Source organism: Carettochelys insculpta, chromosome 1 (genome assembly GCF_033958435.1).
Source record: "Carettochelys insculpta isolate YL-2023 chromosome 1, ASM3395843v1, whole genome shotgun sequence".
NCBI classification, from domain to species: domain Eukaryota; kingdom Metazoa; phylum Chordata; order Testudines; family Carettochelyidae; genus Carettochelys; species Carettochelys insculpta.
This window is the reverse complement of record NC_134137.1, coordinates 43950359-43972477: the sequence shown is the minus strand read 5'-3', so window position 1 is coordinate 43972477 and position 22119 is coordinate 43950359. Positions and strand designations below refer to the sequence as shown.

The following is a 22119-nucleotide window of genomic DNA, read 5'->3' as shown; positions in this document are numbered from 1 at the left end:
TCTAGTTTGAAGACATGAAAAAACCCAAGCCATTTATCCAAATGTGACCTGCTTCACGGCAATTTTTTTAACCTATTAAGTGTTTCCACATGCTTATGAGTAGCACCAAATAAAGGTGTGACATTCTTTGTAAACAAAGGAAAATTAAAGACATTCCTTCCAATTATTTTTTCATTTGAAACACCACCAAGCTTCTGAGCAGGGCTGAGCAGAGTTAGGCAACAAATATGATAAAAAACATTACCTGATGTCTCATTACATAGGTGACCTGATACTGGCAATGGGTGGGAAATTCCTGATAGCAGACTTTAATAGATGTCCAGCAGGTCTGGCCTACACTTAAAACTTACACTTGCATAGGTATGTCTGTCAGAGGTATAAAAAATATACCCCTTAGCCCACACAGCTGTGCCACAAAATCCCCCACTGTCAATGCAGCTATGCAAGTGGAAGAAGACTTCTGGCATAGATAGGGCGACCATATCTCCCTTTCTCAAATACGGGACAGGGAGATATGGCGGGGAGGGATGGCTCCTTCAAGCCCCAGGATGCCAGCAAGGAGGTGGCAGCTGCCTGCGCTCCCCGGGAGCCCTGGAAAAGTGCGCCAGCATGCCTCTGGAGCCCCAGGGAAGCCGCAGCTGCCAGCCTCCCTGGGAGCCCTGGGGAAGCGGCAGCTGCTCATGCTCCCCCTGCCTCCCTGAGGGTGGGGGTGAGGGTCAAATACAGGACAACGAGTCCATTTTAAAAAAATAAAAGTTGGGACACCTTTTTGGCATTCCAAATACAGGACCATCCCACCCAAAACAGGACAGAGGATCACCCTATGCATAGGTAATGTTCAAGAAGGTGACGTGCCTACATTTGCAGAACTCCTCCCATTGGTGTACACTGCGGCTATACTAAGGGGGCTATTCCAACATAGAAACAGCTGTGGAAACATAACCGTTAATCTGTAGGTAGTTATTATTTCTGCCTGTCTCTTAAGTCCACACCTCGCGAGATACCGTTAAACTGACCTAAACCCCAGGACAGGCACTTCTGGGTCTTTGGTTGACCTAATTACTGCTTCTCAAGGGAAACATTTTACTAGGGCCGAAAGAAAACTCCCTTCCGTTGATATAGCAAATATCCACACTATAGTGATACAGTGGTGCCCTAAAAGGTCTGAATTGCTTCTTTCCCTTCGTGGGTTTCTAAATATAAAGCCTAATGATGGCAAATAACAATATGACTAACTTTGCCACAGCTGATCACACTAGCAAAAACCTTTTAGGTGTGCTGGGACTGTGCAAGGAGCTTGTGTGGCAGAGAGACCCCCCTGCTAAATGGAAACTTGATTGTTTGGACTGAAAGTTTTTTCTAACTTTGGTTTTCTGAAGGTAGATAAATGGATCCCCACAAACACCCAGAGACGGCCTCTGAACTGTGAAAGATGCAGGTCGCTGTAATTTTGTGGCGGGCGTTGGGTGACTGAAAAGAGAAACTACAGACTAGTTCATGATTCTAGTGGGCATTCATTTCTATGCTAAGGCTGCTACTAGCTCCCTTCTAGCCAGCTGCCCTCACATATCATCACACTCTTCATAACTAAGCATAGAATTGGAAGGAACTCGGAGGTTCTACTCTTGGCTTTAACACTTACTGCCCTCAGTCAAGCCTCTTGATCCTCATGCCTGACATTCTCGTTTATAAAATATACATAATATCTGTGTGGGAGGGACAAATAGTCATTGTGGTGACAGAGCTAGTTAATATTTGTTTAGAAAAGCACTATATGTGTGTAAAAGGTCAGTAGAAAGCGCACACATCCCTGCCAGTGGCTGGTGTTAGCAGATCCCAGACTTCCAAATGTTTGGACACTTGTCTTTAAGAAAGCTACTTTTTAAATATTGGAAACAATGCAGAAATTGAAGCATCAGCAGCTGAGAACCAGTTCTCTTGAGCCAGAGTCCTTTTTTCCATACAGTGCTTTGACCTGGTGAATAGGAATCAGTTACATTGGAGGGACAATCTCTCTTCAAATGGCTAACGCTGGCTCCATCCCCATTTTGCTACATCCTGGCAGTAAGAAGCACATTTTGTAGAGCTGTGAGATGGATTAACTTCAGTAGTCCCTATCCTAGTAGCACTGTAAAGGAGAGTGGAGTGTTCGTGTTTGTTCCTGAAACATGGAATAATGTGGACAGTTTGCCCACGAGTTAGGCTAGAAGACTGGGAATCAGGAAATGTGGCCTCTATTCTTTACTCTTTGTCATTGTGCAAACCACCTAACAGAGCTGTGTCTGAGATTCCTTATCTATGGGTTCAACAGGAATAATTGTTTACCTTTTGTAAAAAGGTTTAGTTATATAATGGAGAAATGATTTCATTAGATAACAGTTATGCAAATTTGTGTGGTCTAAGCTGTTTGGGAAAACTGACACAAATAGCTATGGTGCTCTTATTGTGGAGAGCATGGTAGACAGACTCTCTAGATTGGATCTGTGCTTTAGATTAAACTCCAGTGAAGTCAGGGGAAAGCCTCCCATTGATGTAATTTGGGTTAGTTCCCTGTAAGTGGAGCTCTTGGGCGGCTGCTGATGAGAGTCAGATGCCACCAAGCTGATTGGTAGAGCACCCACACCACTCACTGTGGGCAGCAGGTGTTTCTGTTGACGGTGCACATCTGTATGTGCCTTAGGGCAGATAACATTTATTCCACCCAGGGTTGGAAAAAATTAGTGGGAACACTGGATCAGGGCCTTAGTTATTACTTAATATGTTAAGAGTTTCTGTAGAGTACGATAGCAACGCTTTTCTGTTTCCCCATGAATACATTTTTAAAACTACATCATTGTTGCACTCAGAATGAAAATAAACATTTCAATACTTGCCTTGTTAAGACATGGTTAGCTTGGAAACCTTCATGGCTGCTGTGGGGTACAGAATCATTGGTTGGTTATATTTTTCTGCTTCCAAGTAAAGATGATGCCCTAATAAAGTAGGCACTGAGATGTTTATTTTCATGCTGAGTGTAATGTGATTGTATCTTTCAACAGTTGGTTGATTCTTCATGTTGACTTTGAGTAGCCTCTACACCTTAGATTGTAAAGCTCTTTAAAATTACTCTGAACAAGCACATATTTTAATTCATTTAAAAACAGTGAGTGAAATCCAGGCTGTGTTGAAGCCAATGTCCATCTTCAGCAGGGCCAGGATTTCACCCTGTCATTTGACTTCATCCTGGAATAATTCAAAAACAGCTTTGTGGACTTTCTTCAAACTTTGCATCAAAGTTCACCTCTTAGATAGGAACATGCCTGGGGAATTTCTGCCCCAAAGATAGTCTGTTTAGAAAGTAATAAGAAACTGACAATAGACAGAATGGAAATGCCATCTGCACTGTAACTATAGCATTACAGAAGCGGTGCTCCACAAAGAAAAATAGGTTTAAATGTTCTCCTTTAAGGATATCTTTATAGAAAATTGAACTGGATATTGCAGCATGCATAATTTGTCTGCCAAATAAATTACTAAAGAAATGACTATTATTCCATTTTTTTTTTATAAAAAGTGTACTAATAAAAGCAACCAGTCATAAAAGAATTTGTAAACAAATGAAGGAAGGTCTTTTAAAAATAATAATTCTTAGCCGTTGTTCTGTTGAGGAAATAATAGTGCCTACAGTGAAAAATGACTCTTGATTTTTGAAAGAAGATCTAACTTTCACAGGTGAGTGCTCCAAAGTGTACCAAGTTGATTGCCCAAAAACTGCAGATCTGAAATCACCATGCCTTTTAAAAAAAAATAGACCTACAAGGATAGTTAAACCGTGTGTTTTAATGACATAAAAAAGCCAGTAGAGTGAAACTTTGGTTTCATCTATCTCCCATACCAGCAACAGTTCAACTATATAGATCAAAAATTACTTTCCAAAAGGTATTTGAATCAGTCCTGGTGAGTTTTTTCCACTCCATCACTGTGGCTGATCAATGTGACTTCTAGTAATAAAAGTCCGAATGTCTTTAATTTTTTTTTCTTAGTTTTCAAAGAATGTCACATCTTTATTTGGTGCCACTGGTAAGTAGTGGCACAGCATGTGGGAACACTGATTGGATAAAAGAGCCATGGTTTTTAAGAGGCAGGTTCCATTTACATAAATAGCCTTAGGGTTTTTTTTTTCATGTCTTCAAACTAGATCCAAATATAATCTGCCCATCCTGCAACAGCATTGAAATACCTAGTAGAACTTCCTCTTTTTACCTGCATGATGGAAATTTTGTTACTATGCTATATTGTGATTTTTAGAAGAGCAGGTATTTGATTAACCCAAAGGTGAACAAAATATATCCCTAAAGTAATTGTTGGCTTTGAGGGAATGGGGTTTCCAAACTGTGTCAGGGCTGTTAATGGGACTCTAGTCCCCATAGTTTGCCTTTTGCATGGAACTCAAGTGCATGAACCACAAAGGATACTCCATTGTTTTTTCAGCCCTCCATGAGTCATGGTGGACAATTTCTGAATGTTAGTGTGGGCTGCGCTGGAAAAGTTTATGATGCCAGGATATTTCATTGATCAGGAGTCTGCGTTCATGGATAAGCTGGGGCACTGTTCTCACCAAATGACATCATAAATGGATTCGCTATCCCCACTGTTATTCTGGAGAACCCAGAGTACCTCCTTTTGCCTTGGTTTATGATATCATGCCCTGATATCAAGCACCCTGGCATATGGCTGTTCACTTACACTCTCAGTTGGTATAGAGGGGTTGTTGAACGAATTTGGGCAGATTGAAATCTCATCGGAGATGGACACAAAGCAGCTTGGATACAAGGGTCATCAATGCAGTACACATTACTGTGGCTTTTCTCATGCCCTTTGCGATCTTTGTGCAGTCAGAGGTGGGCCATTTTCCACCAGTATGGACCGAGGGCAGGGATGGATTGCTGAACTACTAACCTCAGCCAGGAAGTGCATGTGTCGTAACTAAATGCAGCCAGGCAACAAAAATCAAGAGTGCTCTGTGCTCGCAGCTGCTGGGATGCACGGACAGTAGAATAGGAAGAACAGCATATTTATGAATGCCCTTTTTGGAGGGGGAGGTGGTTGATTGGGAAGTGATATGGGGTTGATTGCAAGCAGTGTTCTTTATGTACCTGACCAGTTATCAGATGGGGGAGGGAAAGAGGGTTGACTCACCTTGTGGATCGATGTAAGGAAATGATTGTATGAACTGATGTAGCTAACTGTACTGTGACATGAGGTTTGCATTCTAATTCCTAGTTACCTCAGTTAGGTCTTTTTCTCTTTTATTATTTGAAATACACATTGTGTGATGTGATGTGAAGTAGGGATAGCAATGAACATCCTTGAGCAAATAAAAGGTTTTAGTTATCAACATTAACCCATTGCCAGGTAGGCCAGCTGTCATCACCAGACCAGAACAGCATTAACAAAACCCTTTTTTAAAATGAAAGTGCAATGAACATATGCAAACAGTGAAACCATGTACCAGATAGAAACCACCTACTACTTCATTTCCCCTGACCCTGCACTGACATTTCCTTCCTTTCAGTCCAGGATTACCGCACATTTTACACTGTGGGTAGGGGGGAAAGGGTGTAAAAGTGCTTTGCCCTGTAGCTCATAGGGCCCCATTGAATACTCCACTGGGCCATAGAGTTGTAAGAGCTGTATCTGGACTGCAAAAATGGGTGTCTACAGAGAGGACTCAGGCCAGGGTGTGGGTGCAGCAGGAGCTTGCAGTCTTGCAGCCATTTGTGATAGCAGCTCCTCGCTTCTTTTTGCTTGAGCTCTGTCACCCTCCTTTACTTGCTTTCCTGGAACTGCAAAGCAAGGACAAAAATGTTACTTTTCCGAACTGAACTTGGCTGCACTGAGAGAGTGATGGTTTAGGCCACAGAAGCACCATGAACCCAGCCACTTGGCACTTGGTGACGGTTCCTGTCAATCCTCCCTGCCATTTTCTGGGGCCAGCAGGTCGTCATCCCGAATAACCATGTTATCACGCACCATGGTTGGCACAGTGACCAGCACCCATCCAGTGGGCATAATGTGGGCAAGTTGTCGAAGACGCAGCTCTGGTTTTCCAGTACTCTCTCTTGGGCCATTTAATTTATTCGCTGCACTGGTCACTGGAGCAGCAAATTTACAACACTGCCAGCTCTTGATTAATTGCTGGTATGTGTGGTTGCTGCTGGTACTCTTACAAATTCATTCAGCCCAAATGCAAATGGGATTTGAAATTATGTCCAGAAATGTGCCAAGGAGAGGAAAGAGTAAGGAGGATGTATGAGTGTTGGCACAGTTGTACCACAGTAAGCCATGTGGAAGCTAACAGCATCCTGTTATTTTTTTCCTTGAATTCTGACCCATTGCCAGATACTGATAGGCTCTGAAGCAGGAACTCCAAACAAAGGGCATATCTTCCAGGGCCACCTCAATAGGTGATCAGCCAACACTACCCATAAACATGCAGTTCAGTCATTATACATTTTTGGATCTCTGGCTACGGGGCTCTAATGTAGCTATTCAGGTTCAGATGAGAGCTCAAGCTCTGGACCCTATGTCCTCAACAGGTCCTAGATCTCAGGCATTGCATCCACCCTGATGGAGGATCCATACCTCACCAAAGCATTAATCCTTTCTGCCTCATTTTCTGGGCTAAACAACTAGATGAGTGAGTTTATATCCTGGAGTCCCTGATAACACCTCCAGAAGTGTTTAGTATACTGAGTCACCAAGTCAGAGAACTTCAAAGGGAAGGAGTCAGTGAAGTAGTTCTCAATTGTTTCCATAGTTGTTCTTCCCCTAAGTACTGAAACTCCCCTTATGGAGTTCATAGCCCAGTATTCATATCTGATGACTGAAAACCCTGGGCTATCACAGCTCTTAGTGTTTGGTTGTTTAGGTGACAACTTGTGGGTGCTATCTGTGTCTGAGGTAATAACTTCTACTGGTTAAAAATACATTTAATTTCTGAGCCCCAATACTGTGTTAGGACACAGGTTCTCAATACAGGGGTCACAAATGAGTCGTAGCCCACTATTTGTATTGTGGAGGTGCTGAGAGACATTGAATCAAATTGTAAATGGTCTGTATGTTGGAAACCACTTCAAGAAAGGGATGTGGCAGCATCCCCTAGATCCAGCACCTATGCAGCCACCCTGTCCTTCCTGGGGAGAGCCCATTGGTGCTGGTGAGATTGGAGGGAGTACTGGATACAGAAAGACTGTGCCAAGTTTTTGGCATGTAAGGAGATTGGTCCCTTCCCAGGTGCCTGTGACTGCCTCAGATCCTACTGGAGAAGATGCAGAAGTGCTGTGTTGCAGCTATGATCAAGAGAAGGGATTTTGGCTTAGATACAGTTGCATCCTGGGGTTCCTGAGCAGCACATGCTGGAACAGCCCTGGGTGAGGGGTCAGGGTATTTTCCTGCACCCGCTGCCTGCCCAGCTAACTGGCTAGTTCAGGGTGAATAAGGCCATGTCCTTTTTGGGTAGTTAATGCCTATGGGGCACTAGGAAGGAGCAGGGTCAGCAGCATTCCCAAGCCATGTTGTGGCTGGCCCCGTCAAGGGAGGAGAGGGTGAGGCTGAAGGTAGTTCACTGCACCCTCCCTCAGCTTGTCCCATTACATTATACTAATATGACCTCTTTGTTCTCACACCTTAACATCTCTTAACAGCCCTGCAGCTTAAGAAGGATTAGGCCCCCTTTGCACAACAAGTAACCTTCTTTTTGCATTGTTCTTTTTAAAGCTCCTGCTCCTCTTTCCCCCCCCGGCCTCGAGGGAAGTAGAAAGTTGAAGGAAACTAGCAAATGAAACAAGGGAATGATTTTTGAAAAAGTAGGTTTTCAGCCACAACTAGGATAAATATGGACTTTCCCTGGCAGCTCCTCACTGCCTCCTTGCCGTTCAGTGAAAGTGAGTCATGCTCGTGTAGGCTGATCAAAGTGCTTATCCTTTCAGCACCAGCTGTCAGGATTTCCACAGTCAGCATTCCTGTTGGACCCCTCCAAGTAATCCAAGTTCAGGCAAGGGGTTACAAACACAGAGAAGCAGCCAGATTGTGTGAGAGATCTAGGGAGGCCTGTGACCTTAGTTAAGAACACACTCTGCTTGCAATCTTCTTTTTGCATCTCCTCTACATTTGTGGCTATCCTCTTATAAGGGCCAGCCTTCTGCCACTGACGTCAGTAAGAGTTCATCATCATCGCTTTTGAGAGGAGCAGGAACAGGCTCAGGCAGAAAACCATTCTGCCTCACTCTGCCCCATTTATTCTGAGCAAAATAAAAGGCCACACACCCTTGGATGTATTTTTCAAAAGTGCTGAGAACCCTCAATGCCAGTGGAAATCCACTGGGAGCTGCAGGTGCTCAGTATTGCTACAAATCAGGCCCTATGTGCATCACGTGTACTTTGCTTTCTGTGGAATGGTAAAAGGATTGAGTGGCAGATTTTGAATTATATCTTACAAGAGGCTCAGAACCTGCTGAATGGTACTGACTATCCTTAACCAATGCTGACTTCATTGGGATGCTCAGTGTCTCCGAGAGAAGCTCAGCATCTTACAGGAATGGAACTTTGCTTTACTAATGCACAGGGAGCTTTGCTTGTAAAGAACTAACCTTTTCTAACCTTTCTTGAATCAGTTAGAAAATTCTAACATGGTAGGATCTTCAAAATAAGGATCTACCAATCAACTATTGATATTATGGATAAGTGCAAGGGGAAAATAATGTAGACTTAGTTAATAAAACTATTAAAGGCAAGCTGCCAAATTCTGTATTACTTAGGTCCTATATGTACTTTGAAAAGCTGTGAGGTCAGTCACTAGTGCATGCTGACCTGATTGTAACATATGTATGTATGTTTGTTTTTTTCTGTATTGGTCACCATGACTCTGAATACATTTCTAAAATTGCTAACTCATACCAAAGGTCCTATGCACAGGTGTGTGCTCGGCTGTTCCCTACTCTGTAGCACATGTAATTAATGGTAACTTGTAAGTGCTGTATTTTGTTAAGTCTGATACAGAGTTCAGAGGATTGTGTTACTTTATTTGCTAGGAACCACCCATGTGCTTGGCACTGTACAAGATGCACAGAAGCTAGTTCTCAAATGGTTTTGAGTTGGAGTTAGGTTGCTAAGCTATGCAAAGCAAGTGACAATGTACCTGTTATATTTTAGTTCAATATCTGTGAATTAATTAGATGAAAAACCAAACAACATTTGTCGGTGCAGGAATCCCTGCCCAGTGCCTGAGGACAAGCATTCTGTTATCTCTGATTAGCTGACATGCTTTTCTTTATTCCGACTGCAGGGAAAGCTGCTTCTCCCCCATAAGTCCAGAAGCCTGTCCTCTTGTGCAATCCTTGATCTGCCCCAACAGATCTTTTCTACTTGATGGCCATGTGCAGTTGAAGACAGGCCTTCAGACCCAGGAACGGCACCTTTTCCTCTTCACAGACATCCTTGTTGTTGCCAAGTCCAAGTAAGTACCATTCATAAGGGAATACTCTTCCAAAGCAGTGGCCCTCATCAGCACAGCATCAGATTAACTTCCTTAATGCTATGTTCAGTGATGAATCTCATGGATTTCATGAGAGCTTCTTAGTCTGCCAATGGGAGTTGAACTCCCAAATCCCTTATGTGCCTTTAAAAATACTCCCAAGTCACTTAGTCCATTCCAGAGCATGGTAAAAGAATCCTAAAGCTGTATGTTAATTCAATATGGGTGCGTATTTTAAAAATACTGCCTTGTGGTTGTGTAGTAGGTAAAGTGGTCTTTTAGCATATAGGCCATGTCTACACTAGTTGAAAACTTCGAAATGGCCATGCAAATGCCCGTTTTGAAGTTTACTAATGAAGCGCTGAAATACATAGTCAGCACCTCATTAGTAATCCAGCAGCCGCGGCACTTCGAAATGGACGCGGCTCCCCGCTGCACAGCTCGTCCAGATGGGACTCCTTTTCGAAAGGACCTTGGCAACTTCGAAATCCCCTTATTCCTAACAGCAGATTTCCTAACAGCAGATAGGAATAAGGGGATTTCGAAGTTGCCAGGGTCCTTTTGAAAAGGAGACCCGTCTGGATGAGCTGTGCAGTGGCGAGCCGCGTCAATTTCGAAGTGCCGCAGCTGCTGGGATTCTAGTGAGGCGCTGCATATGTATTTCAGTGCTTCATTACTAAACTTCGAAATGGCCGTTTGCATGTTTTGGGCTAGTGTAGACGTAGCCATAGAGTTCCATTCCCAGCTCTCTCTTCAGTAAGCTGTCTGAACACTGACAAGTCATTTAAGCATGTTGAACCCCAACTCCTTCATCTGAGAAACAAGTATAATACCAGTACCTACATCACATGGTGTTTTAAGATTTAATGTGTGTCTGGGAAGTCATTTGATACCTTCAGATGAAGAAAATTTCTGTAGAATATTTAAACATTAAATATTACATTTCTGTCCTCTTTGAATTATCTTCTAAATGTTATTTCTAGTTCTGCAAAGCAGAAATTGGTGGTAGTATTGAGGAGCCTTTGAAGCTGTTGATGTGTTATCAGACTTGTTGAGCTCAGATTGTTCTCTCTTCCATCCACAATTAAATCAAATGTACAAGAGGGGTCTATCATTCTTGTCTCCTGAGGCAGTTGAGGTTTAAGGCAAATCTTGTGAGTGATTTCATTTGTTTATGCATTAATGGAAAATGTGAAAAAGCCCTGATGTAGCTTCATTCTCTGTAAAACAGCATGTACTTACCCTGGGCAGGATGGGTGGTTTGAATGTGAATCTTGTGCTTGTTGCAGCACAACTTTCACCTAAGTAGCTATTTCAGATCCCATATAAATCCATGTTTTCCATAGAAATCTGAGCCATGCATGTCTGAATCACATATAGTAAACATAAACCCCCTAGCCAAGTTCCTTCACTTTGTAGGGATATTTTATTTCACAACGAGGGATAATTTATTTCACGTATATCTCAGTATCCATCGAGTGGTGAACATGCACAGGGCTGGATCCTGCCACACATTATTTGCATTGAAGGAGCCCTAATCATAGAGCAGGTTCCCACTGTGCTAGATGCTGTATAAGCAATGTATTCATAGAATCATAGAATGCTAGAACTGGAAGGAACCTTGAGAGGTGATCGAGTCAAGCCCCGTGTCCTCATGGCAGGACCAAGTACTGTCAAGACCATCCCTGATAGACATTTATCTAATCTGTTCTTAAATATCTCCAGAGATGGAGATTCCACAACCTCGCTAGGCAATTTATTCTAGTGTTTGACCACCCTGACAGTTATGAACTTTTTCCTAATGTCCAACCTAAACCTCCCTTGCTGCAGTTTAAGCCCATTGCTTCTTGCTCTATCCTCAGAGACCAAGAAGAACAAGTTTTCTCCCTTCTCCTTATGACACCCTTTTAGATATCTGAAAACCGCTATCATGTGCCCCCCCCCCCCCCCTTAATCTTCTTTTTTCCAAACTAAACAAGCCCAATTCTTTCAGCCTTTCTTCATAGGTCATGTTCTCTAGACCTTTGATCATTCTTGTTGCTCTTTCCTGAATGCTTTCCAATTTCTCCACATCTTTCTTGAAATGCAGCGCCCAGAACTGGAAACAATACTCCAACAGAGGCCTAACCAGCACAGAGTAGAGCAGAAGAATGACTTCTTGTGTCTTGTTCACAACACAACTGTTAATGCATCCCAGAATCACGTTTGCTGTTTTTGCAACAGCACTGCTCTGTTGACTCGTATTTAACTTGTGGTCTGCTATAGCCCCTAGATCTCTTTCTGCCATACTCCTTCTGAGACAGTCGCTTCCCGTTCTGTATGTGTATAAACTCCTATTGAGCGGTATCGTACTACTACATGATATTTATAAAACTGGAAGGGACCTTGGGAGGTCATTGAGTCCAGTCCCCTGCCCTCTTGGCAGGACCAAGCACCATCATTTTATTTTATTTTATTCTTTTTTTTTTTTTAAAAAAAAAAAAAAAAAAAAAGCAACCTCTTTGCCCCCAGATTCCTAAATGGCCCCCTCAAGGATTCAGCTCACAATCCCAGGTTAAAGCAGGCCCATGCTCAAGCCACTGAGCTATCCTGCCCCTAAACTATCCTACTATTTAGCAGTAGAAAAATTGTGTTGCTGTGACACCTACATGATCTTTACAGACTGATGACTCAGTACACAGCACTTAATTTTAATGTGGAGGAAAGTCTAACATTTCTGAGGAAGCTGAAAAAAGTGTGTTGCCCTATGTGACTCTTGACACAAGTTAGAGTATCTCAAAATAATTCCTTAAAAAGAAGAAATAAACAGAGCGTTTCTCTGGTAATAAAAAAGCTACCTTCCATTGTTACTCAGTGCTACAGATTGCAATAAGGATAGTGTTTTGAATATTTCTCAGTGTGTCCTGAGGTACCAATTGTGGTATAATCTGTAAAGTTGTTCTATCAGCCTATATTGCTAATGGGCGCTACTGGAAAAAGTTGTCAGATGCTAAAAGGTACGCATGCGGTGTCATCTGAGATACTGTAGTTATTTCTTAATTCTAAGTATCATATGAAAGAAACTGTGATGTGTCATGTACCACTATATGGTGATAAATATTGACTTAATGGCTGATATGAACTAAAGACAGTGGTGCACCAGAGTAAAAACTGAACTGAAATGAGGAGCCTCTTAAATCTGACTCAGCTGCAAAATTATGTCCCATAAAATCGCTAATCCATATTCTTCTTTAAATGCTCACCTAGTTTTTGTGGCTGTATGTGTCTGAGATGTCTTAGTCTTTTTTTATACAAGTGTTACTCTATATTTAGAGGTACTCCCAATCTGCAAAGTATGTTCAGGCTCAGCCCAAATCTGTCACTCTGAAAAAGAATCTAATGTATAATTAAATGTTTATCATCAATAAATGGGTCCAAGCTTTTTTTGTAAGAAAAAGGTCCCCAGCAGGCTCTCAGCTTTCCTGTAAAGTGATAAGCACCTCCCTGGAGGGGTGATGAGTACTCATTGCCCCCACTGAAGCCTACAAGAGCGGAAGGTGCTCAGTACTTTGCAGGAGATGTTTAGTCCCTCATAAGGTTGGGAAAGGAGATGTGCTGTATGGCCCATTGGATAGGATGTGGATTCTGTTCAATGGTCAGCAAATGGGTCTCTGCATTTGACTTTGGACAAGTCATTTATGGATTTTTATTGAAGCATCTTGGAAAATTAGACCTTGAACCTTTGCGTTCATCAGTTGACCAAACTGTACAAAATAGAGATTCTGTCGTGCTGAGGGCCATGCCAACTACGAAATAACAAAGTGTTTGCTGAACTTGGTCAAGTGGTTTGTGATCTTTTAGATGACAAACACAGTAAAAATGGTAAGTATTATCAACAGATATTGTTTATCACCTTTTATTATTCTGTGCAAGCTTTTAGCCTGTGCAGCTCACAGACTCTAGTTTCCTCTTATATTTTCTCATATCCCTCCTCATGAGGTGTTTACTTAGGTGTATCATGTGTAAGCATTTGACTTGATACACAAGCATGTGACTGCAGGATGTAGCAGGGGGCTCTTGCCTTGTGATCATTAGAGGGCCTGTTATGCCTAGCAGTGATAGTTCAGTTTGGAGGCAGCTCCCCATGCTCCCTACCTCCCTGGGGTTCCAGCCCCCTTGGGGTATGGGGCTCATGCAGCCACCATGGGTCACGACCCACAACCCCTGCCCCTGAGTGATTCTCCCTCCCCCAGTTCAGGTGCTCCCCTCCCTGTTTGTAATCAGAAGGGCATCTGTATGGAACAGTTGTATTTTTATTGCACAACTCTATTTTTGGTATAAAGGTTTCTGTTGTCAAGCCCTGTGTCCCTCCATGGGGATGGTGGAAGGGGGTGCACTGGGAGAGGGGTATGGTGAGACAGTGACCCCTTCCCCCTCCCCCCAGGATGGCCTGGGAACCATCACAGGAGGCCATGGGCAAACACCTCCCACAAGGCCTTCTGTGCATGCTGTCAGCGTGCACCTGCCGGTTGTGGTCCATCCTGAGCTGTTCGTATCAGCCCCCTTCCTCCAGTGCGCACCCCTGGAGGAACTCTGGGTTGTCCTCCCAGAAGTAGTGGAAGACCCCAGGAGGATCGGGGCAGTGGGAGCATCAGCTGCCCCTTGTCCCAGGCACCAGTTGGAGGCTGCTCTGCCAGTTGTCACCAGCGAGCTCTGCAAGATCCAGCTGTGGTCCCTGTAGGCACTTAGCTGTGTCCAGCAGGGCTCTGCCAGTCTTGCCTCACGCAGGGACTGTGGCCGGGTGGGGCGACCTTTAAGGGTGCAAGCAGCCACCGCACCTGGAGGGCTTTCCCTCCGTGCACGCCATGCTTCTGGGGTTAACAGGCTCCCTCTGTCGACAGATCTGGGTGCTGTGTAGACGCTGTCTGTCGACAGAGCGGGAGCCTCTTTAACGTGGGGCCGTTCTCTGTCAGCAGATGTTTTGCTGAGGTAATACTGCCAACAATGCCATGTGTTGGCAGAGGGTGCTTGCGTAGACATAGCCATAGTGACTAAGAATGGCAAAACTGAGAACTTCAGGATTACTTGTAGGTTTGTATCCGCTTTTGGTTTAAGCGGCTTGCTCCCCACTTTTTACTCTCTTTCCACCCACCTCTCTTCCCCAGATTGATTCTAAAGAAGCTGAGCACAGGGTTTGGTACATAAAGGAGGGAGAGGTTAGAGAAACAGAAAATGCTGCTTTGCTTCATTATGGGATGTGTGCTTTTCTTTGCATCTGGGCATGTATGTTCTCTGTGGCTAGCCTGGAAGTAGAAGGGTCCCCGTGTCACAAATAGAAATCACTACCTTGTTTTGTTTCCTATCACTCATGCAGAACTGTCTCACTCCTATGACACCAGCTTAGTTTTCTGGAGCGCTCTGTAACAGCTGTGTGTGAGGACAGGGACTGTAGGAAAGAAAGCATTAAGTGAAAGACCTGGGAAAGGGGAAGGAGACAGTTAAGGATGCTTTGTATTTTTTGTGACTCTAACAAAGGCTTAAGAATGAGGAATACCCTAATGCTTGATCAGGCTGCTGATTTATTTTTATCATCTTGGTTGATGCAGTTTGAGCTCTTTGTCTCATTTAACCCAAATATAAGATTGTGTGCAATGCACAATCTGATCCGAAAACAGAATTTTGCAAATAATAAGCTGTTCTCTGTCTTATGGGAGGAAAAAAAAATCCAACCTTTATGACACATTTTTTTAAACCCAGATGATCAAGTAATATTTAGTATATCTCAAGAAATTCTAGATAACTTTTTTGGCTTTTTTTCTTACATCTATACTGAATGTACAGAGACAAATTGATGCTCAGAATGTGACTGATGCCCCACTCAACAGGGAAGAGCTGTAGAAAGGCTTGTTGGAGTTGTGGATAAATTCAGTTTTTCAGAATGTGTATATATCAGCTTGGAAAGTATTTGTTGTGTTTATGTGATGCAGAATGTCACCAAACCCACATGCAGCCCCTGAACACAGAAGGCATCCTGTTTCGCAGCCCTCAGTCAACATCCCGTAGTTCAACTGAGGCCCGGAATTTCGCTGTGATTCCACCAGCAGTCACTCTTCCTGCTGAAAGCTTTTGATGCCACAGAGAAGAATCAGATCTCCCTTTAGGTTGACCCAGTTTTCTGCAAGAGCTGCAGTCGCAAATAGTAGTCCACTTACCAAGTGAGGCAAACTCCTCAGCAACAATTTTCAGGCAGACTATACTTCACAGAGCTACAAAATCAGCTTTCCAGAAGAAAACTATCTCTGAGGAGGCCACACAACGGTTCCTTTCCTCTACTTTCACTATTGCCAGACTGAAATATCAACGTCTTAAGCTTAGTCAGAAGCTGTGATATAACTTTTAGCACACATGAATAAATCCTCCTGTTCTGCTGCTGCCACATGAGGATTTAACCCATGTTTACTCCTGTTCATCAAGTGTAGCTCTGCAGGTGATAGTCACAGGTCTTTCTCTTACGGCAGCCTTGTAAAAGGAGAGTGTTTGAGAATCTAGATATATGGAGAATAGGATGAAGTGAATGCACTAGTTAGCAATTTGAAAGAGTCTTGATCACCAAACTGACATTTTTGGGTGCATGCGTTCATTGTGTTGATAGCGAATTCCTTACCTTAAACGTATGTTGCCTGGTGCCAACACTTACTGATAGACACATTAATGCAGTTTGTGTCTTTCTCTTTTTAACAAAGATTTCTAATGCTTGTTCGCAGATGTGTTGGGTGGGATGTTTTGAGAGAAGATTTCCCCCTCAACACACACATTTAGTTACTGTTCTGAAATCTGGCTACTTAGGGGGAAATTAGTAGGATGGTAACTAAAGGGAGTTACGATAGCAATTTCCCAATGGCTCCATTAACATTTTTTGTCAGAAGTGTATTAAGGAGATTAACTACCTAGTGAGAAGTTAATCTGCCATCTGTTAACGGCAACATTCCAAACTGCCATTTACGGAAAGCAAAAGGGACTAGACTTGCTATGCTTGTATGAAAGAGCTCCGCATGTATGGGTATACCTGCTCTCATGTAGGGCACGGTTGTGCACCATCTGAGGTCAGCAGTTTTGCTGCTGGCTTTGCTGGCAGCAGAATGGTGTTTTATATCTGCAATGCAAAAATAAGCATATTTTGGAAAGGCATCTGTTTTCTTGCAAACAAAACCCATCTCTGCTGAGGCCAGTCAATCTCTTTCTTCCCCATTGGTTAATATTAAATTTTGACGATAGCTGATTTTGAACGTACCTGAAAACATTTGGGCAAGATTCTTAAAACTGGATGCCTAAAGGTAGACTCTAAAGACAGTATTTAAGCACTTAAATAATTGACCTAATGTTCAGAAGTGCTCACTGACTGCAGAAAGGACCTGGCAGATAGGAATGAAAATGGAGAGGGGCTGCTTATGAATGGGGAAATAGAGGGATGTGGGGAGAGAGGAGAGTTACTGACTCAGGTGATCAGGAAGCCAGCTCTATTTGGGGAGGAGGGTCCTGGTGATTCCTACCTCCTCTCCAGCCAAATCCTGGGCTGCAGTGGTGGGCCCAGCCCTTGCAGGCCCCCCTCTAGTGTCCAAGTTAACAACACATTGTTCCACTGGCCCACAGATGAAGTAGCACTTCTCTGGCTCTGTTGACTTTAAAGGAACATCGGAGGGCCAAACCACTTACTCAGGTACCTAAATATGATTGATAAAGGCTGAACCCCTCTCTTGTCCAGCACCCTCAGGAACTGACCAGTGCTGAACAAGAGAATCTGGCAGACCACAGGAGCTCAGTATTGTCTAGCAGTATTACCAACACTTCCACTATTTACTGAGCTCTTAAGACATTTAGGGGTAAAATACGGCTAAATTACAGCACCAAACAATGAGAGCCAGGACTGGTGGCTGGAAGCAAATTATATGGGACTATGGGAAACTTGGGCACACCCGGATAAATTGTCATCTGGCTAAATAAAATCATGCTGGATTACGGATGTTGCCAGACTAGAGAGGTTCAACCTGTAGTTGACAACTGTGGCTGCCCCCAGCAAATAGAGTGGAATTTACACTGTGGACCCCACTGATTCTGCTCAGTAAAGCATCTTGGCACTTGCCAACACTCACCCCTGGCATTTGTTATAAATGTTGAGATAGTTAAGTACCAGGCATCTCACCAGAAAATAGAAAATGAGACTGGATCCAAAAAAAAAAAAAAAACCCTGCTGCAACTCCACAGGTGTCAAGAGTAACACAAGAGAGAACATTATTTTATTAGCTCTTATGCTTAGTTCATTAGACTTCAGTTCTATATTTCTATTTGTAAATTTTTAAACTGTTTCATGGTCAGTCTATGCACAATTACAGCACTGCAGCATTTTTGATGGTAGTTCTTGCCAGGTCAAAGAACACCCAGTCATTTTATGAGCAAACTGAATTAAGTATTACCAATTTTAAGGAAGGTGAGATGCACACTATGTTAGGCTTTTTGTAGACTGCAAATATGTGACTTTAATATGTAACTTTAAAGTATTCTACAGATGTGCTTCCTTATGCCAGTGGCTGTAGAGGGCTGCATGCAGGATCCCTTTTAAACATAGCTGCAGCATTTGCAAGATTTAAACTGAAAGTCAGAAATCGGAGCAATGTGAATTTAGCTCTATCCTTTTAAACCCATGAAGTTCCAGTTCTGTCCCAGTTCAGACTTAAATAGTTCAGTGTGACCTAAATTAAATATATTGCAAATGAAACCAATCCTGAAGAAAGTATTCCAGGTCCTCCACAGTTCTAACTCTGTTTGTTTATTGTATTTATTTGAAGAGCATGAATCACCATGGTATCTAGCATCATCCCATCCACCTTCAGGATGGTGAGAGTATGCACTCTTGCTTTCGGTGCTGGGCTTAAAACATCCTGGTGCCAAGCAGGGCACACTCTGTGAGAGGCACTCATCTCTCAAAATCTCTTCCCCCTCCCTGCCCATAAGAGCTGGAATTTGAATCTTTTAACTCAACCTTCTGCCTTCGAGGTGACAATGATGATTACAATGTTTGCTTGTAGTGACTGTGGGTTGAATCTGTAGAATTGAGTTGGCTAAAAGCAGATGATTTTGTATGACACACTCCTTTTCATGATTTTACATATAACACAGGCATCCACCAGCACTGTGAAGGGAAATTTTTAATTTTGGAAATTCAGTGGAAGGAAAACACTCAGACTGTGAAAAGCACACAGTTGCCCGTCTTAGACTGATCTGGACGGTTTGCCTGCTTTGGATTGTGGTTCGCTTACCTGAGGGCCTCTATTTTCACACAGCACTGCTGGATATCCCTGGTATAGTCTTTCTCTACCATGTCCTTTGCAATTTTGGCACAGATATCAACGTTTCTTCTGCTGCCTCAGAGTTTGGCCAGCACAGGCTCTTGTCCCCACACAACAATCAGGTCCAGTATGTTCAGCAGGCTCCATGCTGGAGCTCGCTTGTGACCTAGGGCATTCAGGGCTAGCTGTACTGCTGGGCTTGCCAGGCTGGCCAAAGAGAAATAAAATTCAGAAGCTCCTGGAGCTTCCCCTGTGTGCCAGAGAGTGCAGCAGAGTTGAAAGTGATGGCCACAGTGGTTACACTGGTGCACTGTGGGACACCTCCTGGAGTGCAATAACGTCAAATTGATCATTGCTGTCTGCAGTACCTCAAATTCAGGCTTGGAAGGTCAATTTGAGTGCTATGCCCTATAGCCCTGCATATCGGCAGGTATCTGTTTCAGATCCACAGGTATCCATGGACAGTGGAGAGGGTGCCCACACAGGGCTACCTCCTCCTCTTCTGCCCAGCTGCCAGGTGTGGGAGGGGTGTGCCAGGGCAGGCCCCTGCACTGCCAGCAGAAAAGGGATGCAACAAGCTTCTCGATCTCCCTGCAGGAGGGGCTGAGTACTAGCCTTGCGCAGTCCACCACCTTCCCCTGTCTGGTGAGCATTGACCTGTGGGAGCCCCAGCCCGTGATCCTGCTCAGGGACACATGCTGTCCTCCCTGCCCCCCCCCCGCAAACTTCTGGCTACTGCAGCTGGGAGCATGTATGGGGGAAATGACTCATTTCCAGGAGAGAGGGGAGGGCTTCCAGCAAAGCAGTAAGCTGCTCTGCTCCAAGGGGGGATGCCCAAGCTCTGGGGGACTGGAGCTGATGCTGCTCCTTATCCCTGTTGTCCCCACTCCATGCTGCCTCTACCCACCCTCCCTGCTTTTGTGCTGCACGATCCTGCTCCCTGCGCTTATCTGCGCTACTTCCCCACTCCACTCCACTTGGTTTGCTGTGCAGATGCAAGTAGAATCTGGATCACGGATTGTGAATTTGATGATGAGTTGAACCAAGTGGATGTGGATCCACATTTTTGTATCTGCACAGGGCTTTACTATTCCTCTCATCGAGGTGGACTGCAGACTTCAACTTCACAAGCCCTTATGGTCAGTGGAAAGGGCTTGGTGGTGTAGACTCATTCATTACAAAATTGACATAACCCAGCCAACGCTGACCTAACCTCATAGTTAGACAAAGCCTTAGTGTTGGCCTGGACAAAGCAATCAAATTATCCTGTAGACCCTGAGAGGAGTTAATATACTTGGAACAGAGATAATGCAACATTATCACAGCCTTTTCTCCATCAGGTGGTATAGAGCTGGATGGTGCTGTGTCTGAATTAGGTGGAGCTACCTTAAGAAGGAGCCAAGAGACATCTGCATGGGAAATGGAAAGTAGATTGTATTTATTTGTGGGCAGAAAGGTCCAATAAAAGTTTTCACTTTTCTAACTGAAGAAGTATTGTCTCTCTGTTAGTGCTGATGGAAATTACATCTCAGCACCATAGAGTTTAATAACGTGGGTGCCTCTCTTTTCATGTGTTTAATAGTCAGCTATTCTGCCAACAGGTCGCAAACACATTTCAAATTGAAGAGCCAAGTGCGTCTCTGTGAGATGTGGACAGCGTCCTGCATGGAAGAGGTCTACGAGGGCAGCACTAACCCAGAAAAGTCCTTTGTTATAGGCTGGCCTACCACCAACTGTGTTGTTCATTTTAGGTAGGAAATGAAATGTGTATTTGCTGCTTTATTAAATTTAGGTAGATTACTGTCATAAAAATATTACAAATGACATGTTGCCTGCACATTGTCCTGGAAGCCAGGATCTCTGTGTCTCGGACGCAGATTCCGTCTGGTGTCTTGAGACAAGTCAGCTAATGTCTTGCCTCAGTTTCTAGCTCTCATACAGAAGGTCAGTGGTACTTACCTAGTGCCTTTGGGTGCTGAGAAAGTTGAAGATTTAGCAAAGTGCCATTGATTTGTGCTGTGTGCATGCTTGTGTTACTTATCTCTCTTGGTTTTTAAAATACATTTCTGCAAATACCTTGGTGACTTAGTAATGCTAACTACAGAACAGACACAGCCAAGCTGTGTCAGCCTTTTCCAGAAGCCAAAGAGAATATCATACTGAGTTTGTGGAGGGGTGGAGTTTGCACTGAGTGCAAGCAAATTTCAGTAAAAAGTTGACCCAGGTCAGTGTTTCTTTTTAAAGCGTGCCAGAGAAAAGAACTTCAGAAATCCTCCTAAAGCAGAATATTAATGGACTTGAGCATTTAAATCAGCTTTTCTAAGGTCTTTGCTATGAGGGTGCACTAGGGCTATTAAGGCAATTCTGGACAATCAGCTGATTTTAGGCTCTGCAGAAAGCTCTGCTGTCACTTTGGAAAAGAGAGCGGACTTTTCCCCCAATGTATCAGTAGTGTCAAGCTAAGCTAATTAGGACGAGTACCAGAAACTGGATTTTGCCTTTTAATTGAGAACAGGAGATGAGACCTCTAGTCCTATTTTTATATCACATTGTCTGTCTGTATGCAGAGACTGTATTGCATAAATTGTCCAATGAAGTACTAAATGGGTTATTTTAACAGAATAGCTCTGAAAAAAGTCTGAATTTCCTATTTTTAATTAAACTCTTGTCAATAAAAATGAGCTGTGATTTAGAGACAGTAGCCTGTTCTTAAAAGCTAGAAGGAATAGTTTGGTGTGTAAGTGACAGCCTAGAATGTATGTAAGTGGAGTTGTTACCTGCACAGATTTCTCATCCCTTCCACATTCAGGGATATACACACCTTTACCCGATCCGTAGGGCTCAAGGTGTGACCCTGTTAATTTAAACTCTGAGCCTTGCCCAATTCCTAGGGCTCAGGGCGTAATTCCGTGCAGGTCTACATGATCTGTGCCACTGAAAAAGCCTTACACGGTAATATTCTTTTTCTCTATTTATTACAATTGCCAAGAAAGCAGAATACATGCTAAGCACACAGTATCATGGCCACCAGTCCTGATCAGGCAGGCAGGCAGGCGGGCGGGCAGACTTCCACTGTTGGGACAGACAAAATCACTCTCTGGATGCTGATTGCTGTGCTTCAGGGTCTTGGGGGTGAGTCCTCCTTAAGATGTTTCTTCTTTCTTCCTGCTTGATGTCCTGTTCTTCTTTTCTCCACCCACCCCTAGATGTTCTGTTCTTCTTTCTCTCCTTTTTTCCTTGTTGGACCCCAGTTTTTAAGCAGTGAAACTTGAGTCCTGCTCA

The 22119-nt window shown here is 43.5% G+C and overlaps 1 protein-coding gene across 1 annotated transcript in view; it reads left to right on the top strand.

The window, feature by feature from the left end:
* The window catches only part of ARHGAP20 (Rho GTPase activating protein 20), a 109863-nt gene that overhangs the window by 43915 nt on the left and 43829 nt on the right, over positions 1–22119 (top strand). The window contains exons 3-4 of the mRNA XM_074982017.1: positions 9326–9496; positions 20439–20588. Of these exons, the coding sequence (XP_074838118.1) occupies positions 9326–9496; positions 20439–20588 (321 nt within the window). The remainder of the gene's footprint in view (positions 1–9325; positions 9497–20438; positions 20589–22119) is intronic.